The 17,564-nt window shown below is 33.2% G+C and overlaps 2 protein-coding genes across 4 annotated transcripts in view; one reads left to right on the forward strand and one right to left on the reverse strand.

Annotated features, from left to right (window-relative positions):
• LOC119641102 (angiotensin-converting enzyme) overlaps positions 1–17,564 on the forward strand; it is a 174,874-nt gene that overhangs the window by 59,364 nt on the left and 97,946 nt on the right. The gene's annotated exons all lie outside the window — the stretch shown is intronic.
• On the reverse strand, positions 945–7,311 carry LOC119641105 (proline-rich protein 4-like). The gene is made up of 2 exons (XM_038039550.1): positions 7,277–7,311; positions 945–2,825 (listed from the first exon to the last, which is right to left on the reverse strand). Exons 1-2 carry the CDS (start codon positions 7,286–7,288, stop codon positions 1,527–1,529), a joined length of 1,311 nt encoding a protein of 436 aa, XP_037895478.1. The 5' UTR covers positions 7,289–7,311; the 3' UTR covers positions 945–1,526.

A 17,564-nucleotide genomic window follows, 5' to 3' on the forward strand; every position in this document is an offset into this window, starting at 1 on the left:
TATCCGTGGAACACCACCTTCGATTACATGTATAGAATCCAATGACGGATTCAAAAAATAAAGACTAATATTATACATCATACGAAAGCACCCTAAAAGAGCTCTGAAACTGAACTGGAAACACTTTAAATGAGGTTCTACAAAGAAAAAAGGGTGATAATATTATACCGTTAATTAGCTTAACAATAAGCATCAAGTCGCACGTCCAGCTTTCCTTAGGCAGATCAGTGAGCATCATCCTATTTTTATAAGGTGGAAGCTCCAAATAATAATAAATCCGGCCATGCAAAAAGTAAAAACTATGTTCTACCGATTCGATTAGGTCGGTGTGAGATGTCTAACTTGGTATCCACGCTACAGATGAATGTTCCCAAATTGGTTAGTCAAAAGCAGGGTTGTACAATTCTTTTGAAGATTTCTTAATAAAGGCCAGACGCAATTTGGCTTTATTGACGTGTGATTCAATATGTAAATAGAATGTTAACTTTGATGGCGAAATACCGTTGCCCGACGAAGTTTGTCGGGAAATTTTGAAAGTTGACAATTTTTTCCTTAAGTTTTAAATAGTAAGAACGATTTAGCTCATTAATACATGCAAGCAGTCAGAAACAAACAGAAAATTTCAGGAAATGAATTTAAATCCATGGGCGTAATAAAATGTGTGACCCCTGTTTTTTAATTATTTTAAGACTATAGAATTAAAACATTTGTTGTATATTATTGTTAGTTTAGCACATATATAATTTTTAAGAGGCAATGTTTTTTTTTTTTTAAAACTAAGAAGAAGAAAAACAGTTATCAATTAATTTTTCCATAATTGGTCGTTATTATTTGTTTGTCTTTATTTTTATATTATTTACACATACATTAAATATATACAAAAAATACGTAAGCGAAAACATATATATACAATTTATAAAGTTTTCCTTCCTCTATAATCTTGACGAGAAAGAGAAAATTGAACAATTGGTTTTCTAAAAAAAATTCATTAAGAATAGTTCACCGGGCAAGTTTCTGGTTATAGAGCATAGTTTGGCAGTATTTTGATTAACAGTCAGAGCAGGTAATTTAGTAAATGGTTTTAAGGAAAGACAATTTTTCTTTTTAAAGTTGAACCCTTTCTCAAGATGTTTTAAAGATTTTCAAAATCGCCTTGTCTTTTTTTCATTTATTATCTCATTCTTTGTCATTTGTTTCACATTTTATCACACACTAAAAACTAAAAGTTACATTAAAAAACAAGAGTTTATAATTACATTGTATAAAAGAAAATACATAAGAATAATTAAGATGGAGAAGAATAAAGAGGGAGGAAAGAGAAAGTGGGAATACAAGGGAAAATCATGTTATATATGCGCGGATTCTTATTATGCGTTTTTTCTTCTATGAGCCCAATTCCTTTGCACTAATTTGATGTTTAATAACTTTTAGGGCGGAAGATTTGGCAGCCTTTAGAATTTCTAAAGGGGCATGTATATGCCACTGGTATGCATTGTTTATTGGCGTGTCGCTAAATTTAAAATTATCTACTTCTTTTTATGATGGGAGAGGTAACCGTGGCCACCACCATGACCGCTACCAAAACCGCCACCATAGCCGCCGCCGTAGCCGCCTCCATAGCCGCCACCGTAGCCGCCTCCATAGCCGCCGCCGTAGCCTACCGCAACAGCGGAACCGACATGACTTTCCAAGTGAACAGGTACCGGTACTGGCACCTTATAAGGCACAGGCTTTTCAACGGGTACGGGGACATGTTGCTCAACGTGGACGGGGACTGGGCGTTCTACAGGCACTTTAACCGGATAAGGCACAGGACGCACGACAGGTACTGGGATTTCTTTAACCACAGGATAAGGTTTAGGTACAGGCACTTTAACCGGAACAGCAACTGGGCGGTCAACTGGTACTGGTACCGGATGCTCAACAGGAACATGAACAGGAACCGTGACTTTCTTTTCGACTGTATAAGGTACTGGTTTCTCAACAGGTACTGGCACTGGTTTCTCGACATGCACGGTATAAGGACGATCAACAGGGATTTGTACAGGTACTTGTACAACCTTCTCAACGGGATAAGGTTGTGGCACATGAACGGGTACTTGTACTGGCACCTGAACAACTTTTTCCACTGGGTAGGGTTGTGGTACAGGAACTTTCACAGGTACTTGAACAATTTTTTCTACGGGATAGGGAGCGGGAACTGGTACTTTAACGGGATAAGGACGGTCGACTTTAATTGGTACATGAACATGAACAGTCTTCTCCACTGGATAAGGTTGCGGTATATGCACGGGCACTTTAACTATTTCCTTTACAGGATATGTAACAGTCTTCTCAACTGGATAGGGAGCTGGAACTGGAACTTGAACGGGATAAGTTACAGTGCGTTCCACCGCTACAGGAATGCGACGTTCCACTTGGTAGGGCACTGGAACACTACGTACCACAGTGTTGACTTGGACATTGGTAGGTATAGCCCCGCCGCCGCCACCAAAACCGCCGCCACCAAAACCGCCACCACCTAAACCGCCACCGCCAACTAAAACACCCCCGCCTCCACCGCCGCCATAACCGCCGCCATAACCGCCGCCTCCAACGCCTCCCAACAAGACAACGCCGCCACCTCCGCCGCCACCGCCATGGCCGTAACCACCACCGTAACCTCCACCGTAACCGTGACCAACACCATGAATTATGCCACGTTTCTCCTGTTTCTTTTCGACTGTACTGGCAGCATCGACTTGAGTAGCGGAATCACCTGCCGCTGTTTTCTTGGCATCTTCAGCTCTGGTCAGAACACACAGAGCCAAGAAGCCAACGATTAGCTAGAGAAAGATAATAGAAAAACGAAAGTTTATTACATACATCTGCTCTTAAGACGTTGCAATTAACATATTTCTGCATTTGCATGAATTTTTCAATTTTTCTTGATTTTGTTTGACGCCAATTTTTTTAATTGCATAATTTTGAAGAAAAAAACAGACTGGAGCAAAGTTCCATGTGTAAATAATTAACTTCAATTTTTTAATTTCTCAAAATGGAAAAACATATATTTCCTGCAAACTTACTCCCCCTAAAAGATCAACTAAGCGGCAAAACCATAACTGAATCATATACGTGGTTTTTAGACTACTATAGTAAGGGAATATATACATATATATGTACATTTTTTTTAAACTCAATTAATTGTAAAAAAGTTTTTTTTTGATTTTTTTCTTATGGTTACAGCCAATTTCATTTAAGTGTTATATAATATAAATGAACGATTTAGGAAACCAATAACCTCTTTTTTCCCTCAGAGGTTTCGCTTACTATAACATGATAGCAAACAAACAATAACAAGTTGTATATAACAAATTGCTGGTAAACAATTCAATTATGTGGTTCAAAAGCCGGCAAATATAGTTATTTATGATTCGCTCGATGTAACGTTGAGTATTGTGGTTGTTTATTTTGTTTTATAGTTTAGTTTGTTTGTTGGAGATTTTTATTTTTTAATGTTTTACGTTCATAGGCTTTTAACGAAGTTCAGGGTAATAAATATGTCTCTACTTTGGTGTTATACGGTATACAATATCTAGTTATAAAATAAATTACTCCTGCTGCAGCAACAAAGTGTTAACGTGAACGCTACAGTGAATAATTGGCGGCGGGTAAATGATTCATTTAGAGAAAAGGAATTTATGATTAACTAGGCAGCTTAATGTCTAAATGTTTGAATGCTAGATATATGTATATAAACAAAACAAAAATAAATAAATAAATAGTACAACAGCAATAAGTTGCACATATCAGTTGGTCGCTTAGGACTCATTTTACGAATGCACATTTATGTAACATAATTCAGATCTAGATTTTCATTAGATTGTAAACTATAAACTGTTGTAATCGTAACTCGGTAACAATAGAGGGTGGTTTTATTGTTACATGTTAAGGAGGACATTATCGTATTAGCGCAGGCTTAGCCCTGGAGCACAACAGGCTTCATTTATATTCAAGCCCACCTTCAAGTTAATAAGTCCATCACAATCTCATGTTTTACCGAAGAAATTTTCTTTGTTGCCATTTGGTATTTTTTAACGTGCTACTTCCTAGTATAGGGTTCTGTGTTTTAGCTTGTTATGTTAATCCATAACAAATTTAAATTTTTTTCATCTATATACGACAACGGAAAATCGCAATCCTTGCACTTTTTGATTTAAAAATAGAAAATGTCTTCCTGTTTAGGGTCGCATATGTTTTTCAGCTACTGTGGGCGTAGATTTACGTAGATTTAATCTATCTTCAATAGACTTTAGACAAACGCGCCTATTGGCCCGATTCAATAACCATTATGATATCTTTTACAGGTGACAATTACAATGACAATAAAGAATAGTTGATTATTGCAATGGTAGGCACGACAATAAAATTGAACCACCATTGGTGTATTTTTTTCAGCATCCAGTACTCCAAGTAGTAGTCATAAGATTTAACGTTAAAAAGTCGGTTTATTTGGAGTAATGGAGAAATATTTTTACGTGAAATTTTTATTTAATTGCTTGTTGTTCGATGGTGTAATATTTCTATTATTGCACATTTAACATAATTTGATGTTTTTTCTTTTTTCCAATATCATCAATTATATTATCTAAGCTCTATAAAGTTTTGAAAACATGTATGTGCAGGGGTACGTGTATGTATCATGACTTTAAAATCATAACATCAGTCATGAACTGTTAGTTAAATACATTTTATTTTGCTTTATTTATATAGCTTTTTACTTAAAGAATTCGAAGTAATGCAGACTACGAATCAGCCATACGTTAGCTGCATAATATTATATATAATTTGTAACAAGCGCATTAATAGTATTAAATCGGGTCATAGCTTGATAGTCTTTGTGTGAAAAAACTATTGTTAGGTATACGTTTACAAAACATTTGATTTAGTTGAAGTCTAAAAAAGCTTTTTTTTCGGATCGCAACTCTGGGCGCTTTTGAAAGTCTCACGGTGCACAGCATTGTCTCATCCGACAGCCTATTAGTTTTTCCAATGGCTTATGTTCTGTTCTTTGAAAGCAAGGAAATTTCAATTCCGAGATGGGTTCAAGCTTATTAATGCTGCGAGTATTTTTTCAATAGTTCGTTACTCATCAAAATCTTAAAACTATCGATTAGTAGTTGGTACATTTTTTATCTAGAGTGATTATTGTAGAGATTCTGCCATTTTCTAAGTCCTCGATCTTATTGGGTCACTTATGATTAGCACCAAATGTCAAACGTTTACATTCTTATCCTTATATCCGTCTCGTCTCAACTTATTAAACGGTTAAATTATATAATTCAAATATTTTCGTTAAATATGTTGAAAAAATTAATTGATTGAAGTTTCGTCTATTTGAAGGATTAGTCACATTTGACCACTCGCTGCCTTTTGGAAACAATAAAGATCTGATCTCAATGTTTGTGATATGGAATATACAAGCAATGAATTTGCTTTATACCTATTATCACGAATAAATTTTAGGCTACAAATTTGCTCAGACTACTTGCGATCATGTACCGTTATCCAAATTAACTTAGTAAATGGTTGCAAAGATAATTTCAATTTCTTCTTGTATAATATTTTCATATATATTTGGTTGCTGCAGTTATCAATCGATCTCAGTAAATATTCATATAGATGACTGTTTACTTCGTTTATCGGATACAGATAAAGGCCTACTATGATTAATTATCATTTAAAGCGTTATTCGTCTATTCTTTATTTAATTAGTAAAGTCGTAGGCAAATTTAGAAAAGTACGCATGCAGTCTATAATACTCTGCTTTTTTTATATAATTTGTATATATCCTATTTGCTTACATCATTTCATCAATTAAAATTACGCCACTAACGGAGTACCAACATATGTATAGAACGTTGAATGCAAAGTTATCGTGTTTCTCGTACCATTCAAATGTCTTGGCTGCCCGTTTTTTAATTATGCAAAGCTAGAGTGTCTTTTTCTATTCTGAACTAAACGTCAATGTCCTCCCATTTCACTTTCTCCTTGTTCGGGCCAATCTTAATGCTTAAGCACTATTAAACCTTTTCCCATTCCTTCATTTTAAATATTCTATGAATGCCTTGAAAGACTGATCTATGGCTAATTAAATTTTCGGTAAAAGAATCGTTGATCTGGGCTATTACGTCAATAGCGACTTATCACTAGCCATTTACGTTTAATGTATAATAATAGAATTTATTACAATAAGTCGTTCTCGCGTTGTCTATTTACTTATAACATTCTCTTTTATATTTTATGATATGAACCAAAACTGCAAAATGAACATCAAAACTTTTATTATGATTTCAAATATCCCGCATTAATGCCGTATTGCATCTAGTTCTTAATAACATGTGATTTTCGTCATGTTTCGCTTGCACATTATATTTAGTTCAGTTTAGTGTGAAATGTTAGTAATAATCCTCCGAACCTAAGTAAAGTATGAAAGATATAATATAATAAACATAACATATATGAGAGCATTTTTTAGCATTGAATATCGAAATGGAAAACATATATAGCTGTAAAGAATTCAAGGCAAATGCTGAAGAAAAATTGAATTTATTCTTTAAAGAAATATGGATAAAAGCTCTAAGCGTTAATTTCTAACGACACTTGAAATGTTCTAAGATTTTCTCAAGAATAATCCTTTTGTGTAGGAAATGAAACTTTCAAATGTAAACTCTTAAGCTTTTGTTAATTCCGATTCACGTTTTTAACGCTCAATTAATTTAACTTACTGCTAGCTGACACAATAAATAGAAGATGAGCATGAAATATTAAGAATATTAAGACTTAAGAAGTAATATACTCTTAGAGCATGTTAAAAAATTGTTGCCTTTAGAGGTGTTTTGACGTCCTTTTTATATAATAAAACCAAAAGTTATTAAATATTTATTTGGTATTTTTTCCGGATACAGAAATGCGAACGAAATAAAAAAAAAGAAGATAGTCGAGTTACTAAAGTTCATTTTTAAAATTTCTCAAGAAGGCAATATATGAAAAAAAAAAAAATAAAAAAATAAAAACTAATTGAAAAACACAATTTTTGCAGAAATATTAAAAACATCACTTTAATTGCATTTGGTTCTTTGAAAAAACTTATTTGGGCGGCACAATAATAATATTATTTAAGTTTTTTGCTTAAATCTTTTGCTATTTACTTTATATTTCTCATTTAACGAGTTTGTTGTTTTTAAAGTTTTATTTGGCTTTTAAGTTTGAAATTTCAAATTTTTCAACATACCATTGGTTTCATTTTGGCTTTATTTTTTACTTCGGGAGGGAAAAGAAAAACGGAGGCACACAACCACACACACAAATGCACTTAGGTATTAAAAATTTATAGAAAAACACCCAGAAAACGTGAATGTGTTCCTGAAGAGGGTTGCTTTTTCTACAAACCCACAACTGTAACTGAATAATTTCGGCCAATGCAGCTCAGCTTTATATACGTGTGCTCAAAATTATGGCAAAAAAGATTTAAAAGCCGTCAATGAGATGCTTTAAAATTTACCAGAAGAGTCGAGGACCGCCACCACTATCATACGAGCGAGTTCGCAATTAAAATTGGTTTTTTTTTATTTTTTTTTAACATATATGCAATCATTGGAAACGACTGTTACAGTTTCCGAAACTATAAGATGTTTATGAGAGGATTTCTTGAAAGAGTAGAAACCCAAAAGCTTTCGATTTTATATGTAACTTAGTGAGGTTGAAGAGTTGTCCGTGAGAGTTTAATAAATCAAAAAAGCTTTTTCAATATACGTATACAGAAGTTGCACATATAGTATCGGTGAATAAATGTGTTTCGTGTAAACAAAACGGTGTGTCTCATTTCCTTATAGTATTAGTTTATTTCTTAGATTTGTTGTCTAGTCCCGGAAATTTTTGGTTATCATTCAATTCGCATTTATTTCTTTGTTTTCAACTTCATTTAAGATTAATTTTTTTTCTTAAATATGGAACGCATTAAAATTGCTACAAAAGAAACAAAAATAAGTAAACAAATACGCTTACAATCTAAAAATGTAATATTATAATTAAGCCTAAATCTATATAAACGAAGCATGCATATAGGTTGTAATCAATCAATTTAGCTCACATTTAGTTGTCGGGTCTAATAAATAATTAAAAGAAGTGTTTCCTTATGCGAAAGTTTTTAGTTTAATATATAGAAAACTACTTAAGTTTCAGGAAAAAAAAACGTGAAAATATCGTAATTTTTAACAAGCAAAGGAATAAGAGCAAACATAACTGTAATCAATAGCCAATGAATTAATTTTTGCATATATATTTATTCGATTGTCACGATTGTCTCAGTTACCTATTGGGATTTTCTTCGCTTAAGTTGCAAAGATGATACGTTGAATACGTGCAGGCTATGTTACATGGCGCCAACTTTAAAGCATACGTTGCCATTGGTGTTGCCGAGGTTGCTTTTCGTGATGATGGTGATGATAATTATAAGTTGGCTGTGCTCTTCACTGCAGTAGCTTATTGTTTCAATGATTAGCACGTGACTTGTTGTTATTTCTTAGCTGTTGCCCCTGGTTGTACGTGTTACTCAATACTACTTAATATAAATTTCTGGAGGTATTATTAATATCATTATGTGATAATGCGGTGCAAAAACGTTAGCTATGAAATTAATTGCCACTTATGGCGAAATGAATGCTTTCCTATTTATTTTCACTTCACTATGCAGATTAGTACATTATATGTATTCGTAACAGTTTGAAAACCAAATATTACAAAACTGTTAAAAATGCTTCTTTTTTATATTATATAAAGAAAAAAAAAAAACAAATAAATAACAACAACGAAAGCAGTACCTCAACTTTTGGGTACCCAACACGCTAAGAAAACATATATAAACTAAGAAGACTATTTGGCGGAGGTACACCTCAAACAATTTAAACACCTCAGCTACATATATCACGATTGCAAAAGTGTTAATGAATGGTTTTGAGAACGCTCGCCCTCCCTGGACGCATCTAGTGAATGTTCTTTGGAATGTTTTTTGTTAGAGACTATGGGGGAGAGTATGTTGGATTTTTTTTTAATCATAATAGACAGGAGGGATAGACAGGGGAGTAGAAACGGCAAAGCCGATGAGATAATTGATGACGAACTGATAGGCAGGTAAATAGGTGGGCAACTAGACTGGTGAACAGACGGTCAGAGTGATGCGCAGAAATGTCGATGGATTCGCAGAGAGATGGCTGGTAGATAAACGGACAGAAGGAAAGACAGACGATCTAATATTTGCTAATAATGACATCGATTCCAAGGTTTGACGAACTTTTTGATTCTTAATTTATTTTTCTCCTGTTTTCAATGTTTTCATATTTTCGGTGGCATATCGAGTAGAAATGATATGGAAAACTTTCCGAACGCGTGCTTCCAACGAAAAGTTAGAACCTTAGAAAGGAATATAAGACAATAAAGATACAATATTATTATGTAACAGTCGATAAACATTTTGGATATTTTTACCTTTTTCAATTTTTGTATCTTTAGTAGTCGCAGTGGTGGAACTAACTTTCTGTTTCAAGCTTTTCTTTTTTTATACTGTGGGGGAAAAATAGCTTATTTAAAGGTGTGCCCCGTAAAAACACACACTTATAAGCACACGCTCTATTTTTATTGATATTACATAATCGCATTGCATATATTCAGCTATAGCGAAAAAATTTTGGTATCTTATCCGTTCACTCTTTTTAAAGAGCCAGAAAACCAGAAAAAAGTCTATACATAATAAATGAAAGAAAAAGAAGAAAAAGCACATATTTTTAAACAATACAATCAATAGAAAAAATATTTTTTTAATTAATTGTTAAAGAGTTTTAAACCGAACAAACCAAACCAGTCATTAGATGTTTCTATAAGATAATATTCCGCAAGTGAACAGACTGGTCGCAACCAAATTTATGCATTTAATTATATTATGTTAAATATATTAATGCAAAGGTTCTAAGCTCTTAATTGTCAGCAATTTAGATGTTAACGAAGATGCTAAAATCATTTTCTTTTTTTTTTCCAAATAAAAACAGGTTACGAAAACTTTCTAATATTTCAGTTGCTATACCCGATTATCTCAGTTATTATTTTCAGAGTTTATAATACGTTTGTTATCATAGGCCGGGGCTACAATAAACTGTGCGATGTTAGAACGCTATACAAATCATAAATTTGTGCATATTCGAAAAGTTTGCCTTTACGATTTATGAACATGCACGACTATTCCAAAGACGCAAATGTGATCGGAGTGGAAATGGAAAGAATATACAATGAAAATTTGTTTTGTTACCGGCGTCCTTCTTGTTTTCACACTATAAGGGACCAATTTGAAATATCGAAGTAAAGAGTTTAAATTTTTTGACTTGACTAATGCAACTTCTAAGAATTTAAAACGCAAGCGACGACTGACAGACCACTGGAAGCGCACCATCTTATCTTTATCTACCGTGTGCACATTTCCAAGAACTATCTCAGATTGTGTGTAGTCACTAAATATGTACGTATGTATGGCACCCCAAGAAGGACTTGAGGTAGACCCACTTTTCATTATACCGATTGATTCAGAATCATTTTCTGAATAAACTTGTCTGCCAGTCTATTTTGGTTCAACCCACAGACCCCAATTTTCGAGATCATTTGATGAAGTTTGATGAATTGACATATTTTGGTTCAGGGATCAACATTATTAAAAATGGTTTGGAACGGACCATTTTTTTGTCTTACTTTGAATAGTTGTTGTAAGAGCGGCTGTAAGGTTGTGCAGGATGTGGTAAGCAACAACTCAGTATAGGGTTTCTACTACTATCTCTTTAGTTGTTGGTAGAATAATAAATAATAAACCTTTTAAATAACAATTATTGCAAGCAAATGCATGAAAATCTCACAGAACATTGGCGTCCAATTAGGAATAATTTTATGTAATTTTATGTATGAAAAATGATTGCGCCACCCTTCAAGCAACTATAGAAATAGTTAAATATTGAGAATATTGAAAATTGAGGATTGTTCGTTTGTTTTTGGTTTTCAGCTTTTAGGGGAGTGGGCAACCATTGTCTAATATAATGTATAAAATTCTTTGTCTTAATTATACGAATTTAAAGAAAGTCAGCTGAAAACAGACAGAATTTTGTGGCAAGGGTTTAACGTGGGTTCCTGCCTGAAAGGCTTAACCCCACGGTGGCCCAAGCCACTTTTAAGCGTACTACGCCCCCTGGCGAGTTAGACAATCCCCACAGAGTAGGGGCCTAAACAGCACCAGAGTCTAGATCAGTTTATTGTGTATGGAACAATAAACCTCACTCTGGTGAATGGCGAGGCCTAGCTGCACTCAATTGTTCCATTTTAGCTAGGAACTCGCCAACCACAACCACCACGAGTACTCCCCGAAGGGCCGCACCCAAGCAGTCAGGACTCACAGATTGATCAACTGACTGCTTCCGCCATAAGGCTTCCACTGTGCTGTTGATCAATTACCACCATTACCCGCAGGCATCCGTGACATGTGTTCAAAAGTAAAAATAGGTAAAAGGGGAAAACTTATTCGTCATATCCCTTTTCCATTTTTGCGTGTATTAATTAATTTACCAGACATTTTCTATCAATCGGCCAAAGGGAAGGCCGTCCGTCAATTCCTTTTTGCATTAATAGTATAATTAATTTATTTATTACGACTTAAGGACAAAGTCCATCATATACCCGCAGGCATACGTGGCTTTGTGAGGCGAGCTTCCTGACCCCCGTGGCTCCCAGTTTGTTTTGCAAAGCCTTATGGCATACTTTGGGCGGTTGTTAAAAACAACCGTACTTGCTTCGGATTCTCCATACTTTCCTGGTTGCCAGCCCCAAGTGAACTACTTTTCTTCAAGATATATAGGTCTTGGGTATTGCACTGAACATGGTAGACTAGTCTAATGCACTCTACCATGCACTCGCTAGATTACTACCTTCATTGTACTTAAATACCATTCAATATATTTCCTCGGTAGTAACTAGCTTATTGAGTAAGAGCTCTTCTTCCAGCCAACCCCTCCACCATCTCTCAGAAACTCGTCGCCGAGTTAGCAGCCCAAAACCTTAAACTCTTCTTAGCCGGCCGAAGCCGTTGCCCGGGGATCACCGCTGGGAGGTGAGAGTTTCGGCACATCTATGCTTCTCATCAAAGCATAGTTCATCTCCCCGCTGAAAACAGGCAGAATTTGTGGCAAGGGTTTAACGTGGGTTCCTGCCTGGAAGGCTTAACCCCACGGTGGCCCAAGCCACTTTTAAGCATACTACGCCCCCTGGCGAGTTAGACAATCCCCACAGAGTAGGGGCCTAAACAGCACCAGAGTCCAGATCAGTTTATTGTGTATGGAACAGACAGCCAGAACAACATAGTAAAATCGATCTAAGGTGTTGCCCTCTACGATCGCAGGTAGTGGTGAATATTTTTGTTCGTCCTTCGTACGCCGACAAAACCAACGCCTAAATTAAAGATTAATGTTTAATATAAAATAATATAAATTTAAAGTTATAATTTCACATAACTTTTCGGTTGTTTTTGACGTGAAATAAACTAAAAATAGCAAAAAATCATATCAGTAACAATAACATGCAACAGCAGTCACACTAGCGAAAATTTAAAAAAAAGAAAAAACAAAAGAGTAAAATAACTTGGCAGAGGGTGTAGGAAAAAACTAAAACAAAACCCACAAAGAATTTGCACAATTCCCATTATTATTATTGCAAGAGATTAAGCAATCGAAAACATGTAGAGATACATACATACACAGAAATGGTTTATTTCCCAGGCAAGTCAACAACATTTAAGATTATGTATACATATACTAATTTTTTTGTTTTTCTTTAGTTGCTATTACTTATTTTGGTTAATGTTACAAACTTTAACTCCGCATAGCTGAGTTGTTAATACCATCAAAACAGGCTAATGCACCATATTTCTCCGATATAGCCTGGCTAATTGTTGGTAGATTATGTCAGAGTAGTATAAACATATTTTCCAGGTTATTTATAAACAGAACGATTTGCAAAGTGAACGAAAGGCATTAACAAAAACAAAAAGAAACATTGAAAAAAGAAAACAAAAAATAAAAAACTGAATAAAAAATTTCCAGTTATTCATAAAAAAATTTTATGTTGTTTTATTGACCCATTGAATGTTAACATATTGTCAAAGCAGTAAAGCAAGTCTTAATGAATTGGTGTTAAGCGCTGTACACTTTCAAGTTCCGTGTTCCAACATATAATGTTTAGTACAATGCTTGCTGTGTTAGAATTATTCTTCGATTTGTAATAAAGTATTTTTGCTTTTGTTTTTTATTGTTCCTAATACTCGTATTTTGACTTGAGGCGTTTTTCAAGGTACCAATTGTTATCTGTGTTGGCACAATTTATTTATATAACCAACATTTAAATGAATGTCAAATGGTTAACAAAAACCGACGAAAGAATTTTAGTAGTAGTGGCTGCCTAGCAGACCAGATATGTACAAACTACTTTAGCCTGAAAAACAGCAATCGATAGGAAAAAACTTAAAACACGAATTGTATTTACAATTATTAAAGGATATTGTGTTATGTCATTCCGTTTGTAGTATGCCGTAGGATGCACTAAAGATTTAGTTAGCGGTAAACATTTAACTAAGAACGCTCCACAGTAACTTTCCTTCTAGGTGTATTACAGGTTCCATAAAGTGTAAAGTTTTCCATAAATTTCATTCTCTTCGATGCAGTTACAAATCTGAGACATACACTTCGATCTGTTTTTTCTTAAGTCGTGTTTGTCTGCATGGTTCATTAATGTTAGGTGGCCATTGAGTGATTTCGTTTGGTTGTCATTTTCACATTTTTCATATATAACAATGCAATGAAGCTAATCGCTAAGAGGGGCTATACGGTAAATATAGTCATGAATATACCTTTTTTCCATATTCTTTAAAGTATTTCGGTACCAGCAGGGAAAGTCAAAAACCAAGAGTGATATTGTTATGTTTACGAAAAGAAGTTTTTAGTGTTTATCAAGTTTTCCGAAAATGAAGATTTCACCCATTTAAAATTTAATTTATTCAGAATTTTATAGAAATTCTCATCTGATATAAAACATATGATATCATACTTTTATTATCAAGTTTTATTGATATTAATTTTTGGCTATGATATCGAGTTTTATAGTTTCCTTAACTAATATTTCAAATATATTCAAACTTTATTATATTATTGCACGATTTAAATATCTTTCACAAAGCATAAAAGTTTAACAAAAATGTCGGTAAACTTAATTGACATTAATTATCAATTTACTGAACCAAACTGAGAGATGAATTTGTTTTTTGATTTTTTAGTACTTTAGAAGTGTAAGCACAACTATTTTCATCATAAGAAAGTTGGTAACCGTGTGGCAACTGGAGAATATGTCTTGCTATGTAAGTTTACTATGTAAAATATTTAAGATTTTATAAGGTACGGCGGAAAGCTGAGTGCACCACATGCTCCAGCATGCTACAGAGCGATGCCCGATAATATCTGAGCATTAAAATACTCGATGAAATTTGAATATTGCTTATACCTGCTTTAGCCCATGAACCATTTTAATTGATTTTAAAACTTTAAATTAAGAAAAAGGAGGGAAAAAGTACGACTGGGCTACTAGGAGATTTGTTATCGACATTTTAGCTCATAGTAAGATAGTCGGAGATAGGAACGGCCAAGGTTAAACAGATCACTTACTTCGAGATGATCTGTCATATTTTTATATGTTTGCAAGCATTCATGAAACTATTATAGCTTTCTTTGTGAACAGAAAAATTTTTTATAACTTAAACTCTGTTCAAAAATTTCTAACGTTTAAAAAAAAAAAATTAAAATATTTTTACTGCAATTTTATAGTTTATTTTTATTTTTAAACGAAAAATACAATTAACTTGAAGTGAACTTAGTGCCAAATATTTATGGTTTTGTTAGTTTTGTAGACCGCAAGATTTTATGTTAATGATGATGATGATGATATTTTTAAACTTGAACTTGAAATTTTCTGTTCATATGCCATGAATAGCTTTTGTCGTTTCTTTACAACTTTCTCTGTTTACATATTTCTCGCCGGTTGCTTAGTTAAAATTTAAACAATGAAATTAGTAAGCGAACGACTGAAATGCGTGCTATACTTTGACTTATGAATCTTGTTTACAGTTATAATATTGTCATTTATTTTTCATTAAAGTTACGATTATAGTAATAATATATAATAATATAATATTTAAATAATATATTATATTATATAATATTAATTATCTCCCCTTGTATGTCTCCTCAATAGTTTTATACAATTTTTATAGGCGTGGCATTCGATTTTCCCCTATTTTCAAAAAAAAGAAATGATAATTCTTTCCATATATAACTTATACAGAGAGAGAAAGTTGATTGGTTTACATTTATATAATTTGTCTGAATTTTTATATATTTATTTTTTTTATTTTATTTTTTTCACTACTCTATAAATATTTATTTCTTTTTGTTTAAATAAATTTTCTAGATTTTGTTTCCTTTTTTAATTTATTTTAGATATTTTTTTCGCTTTTCTTATTTTTAATCATGCGTTGGGATGTGTATTGTAAATTGTCAAAGTGTTGTTATTGTTCTTACTTATTTTATTATTTATTATTCCTTTGGGTTTTGTTCTTGTTGTTTACTCTTTCAACTAATTTTCGCTTACATTGAAAACTATGACAGTGACTATAGTAAAAGGGTTCTACGCTTAACGGGTCTTTTATAGAAAAATGAAATATAAGTAAAATAAATTTATTTAATTCTTATGATGTATTCCATTGTTTCACAATACGATTGATAATCATTTGTTGTCATAAACATTAATATTTTAAAGTTTTATTTGCTTTTCGTTTTCTAATAAAAGCAATGCAAAAGTTCTATAAAACTTTCTAATTAGCATAGTAAACATACTTGACATAATGCGCATCAGTAAGTTAGGAACTATCGTGATAGAGGAAACTCGGCGGCAACTATGAAACTCCAAATATTACGCCATAGTTGGAGAAGTATATTTCTCACGATCGTGCTACGCGATTTCGCAAGATGAGTTAAGAAGAAAAGACTTTTTCCGATCGACTTACATTAAATACAATGTTGGGAGATCGTTTGTTGTTGACATCGCTTTATTTAACTTAGCACTTGGGAAAGAAAACTAAAGGAAATGCTTCAACTAACTGTTAAAAAGTGTTTACAAGACCTAAACGCGCCTGTTTATGCTGTTTATATGCATATTTATATATAGCAGTTACTGTACAGCACCGCTTCATGCGCTTTCAGTTAAAGAACCAAATTTTTTGCTTCAAGTCAAAGCTAGTCAAGAGTAGCTATAAGTTAGACGGAGGTAAACTAGGCGAAGAGAGTATGAGTTGAATTACTGGTGAAGACTCGGACGTTTTGTTTGCTCGTTACCCTTTCGTACATTATCATTGTGGGAACATGACAAAATGCGTGTATTTGAGTACGAAATAGTGGTAGCCTATGGGTGTTTCTAGGCCTAAAAAATATTTCACACCTTTAATATCCCGCATTGGTCTATCTAATCTTGCGACCGGTTAAACATGATATGACGAACTACAAGGAAGGTTTAAAGTCATCCCAAATATATGAAAACATATGAAAAGTACATATACAAGATGTATATATATAAAATAATTGAATATAATAGAAAAGTTTGCTATTCGCTTATAAGTAATATTCGCACATAATTTCAATTTCGAAGTAAACTGTTTATATGAAGAAGATGATGTTATTGCTGATAACGGCAACTAACTCGGCAGCTATTAGACGACAAAAGTGGAAAACCAACATTACAACATGTGATATAATGACTAATATAGTTTAGCAATACGTAGTTGCGCTTTTATATTATATAAATGGCACAAAGAAACTCTTATTTAAATCAACGAATGCCATAGAAACTAATTGCCAGCATTTAAAAAAAAAAAAAAAATGCAAGTGAAGGATTTTAAAAATATTTGATTACTTAATTGAAATTGCCTAACTGTTGCATGCATACATATACATACATACATACATAAATGTACCTGCAAGTAGTATTCATTTAATTGCATTTAGCTCATAATTAATAATTTTTGATACTAAGACATTTTTTTTCTGAAATAACATAGAAACCCAATCATTATGAACAGTAACTGAAATCCATTGTTTTCTCTTAGCTTAGCAATTAAACAAGACAACAATTTACGTTTAGACGCTTTGTAACACATTACATCGCTGATTATGTAACTTTGTTAAAAAATTACTATAAGAAAAAAAAAAAAAAAAAAATCCAACGTCACTAACGTGCACTCATTATTGTTGTTTTTAATAATAAAAGATCTAGATATATACTCACCACCTAAACATGGTAACTTATTAGTTTCATCATGAAGTTTGTGATACCCAGCCATGCGCATCAGGTGCTCGATATCCGTGCCGCCTATCCGTCCCTTTGAAATTTCTTCGTTTCGA

This window comes from Glossina fuscipes, unplaced genomic scaffold (assembly GCF_014805625.2).
Source record: "Glossina fuscipes isolate IAEA_lab_2018 unplaced genomic scaffold, Yale_Gfus_2 142, whole genome shotgun sequence".
Classification (NCBI taxonomy): domain Eukaryota; kingdom Metazoa; phylum Arthropoda; class Insecta; order Diptera; family Glossinidae; genus Glossina; species Glossina fuscipes.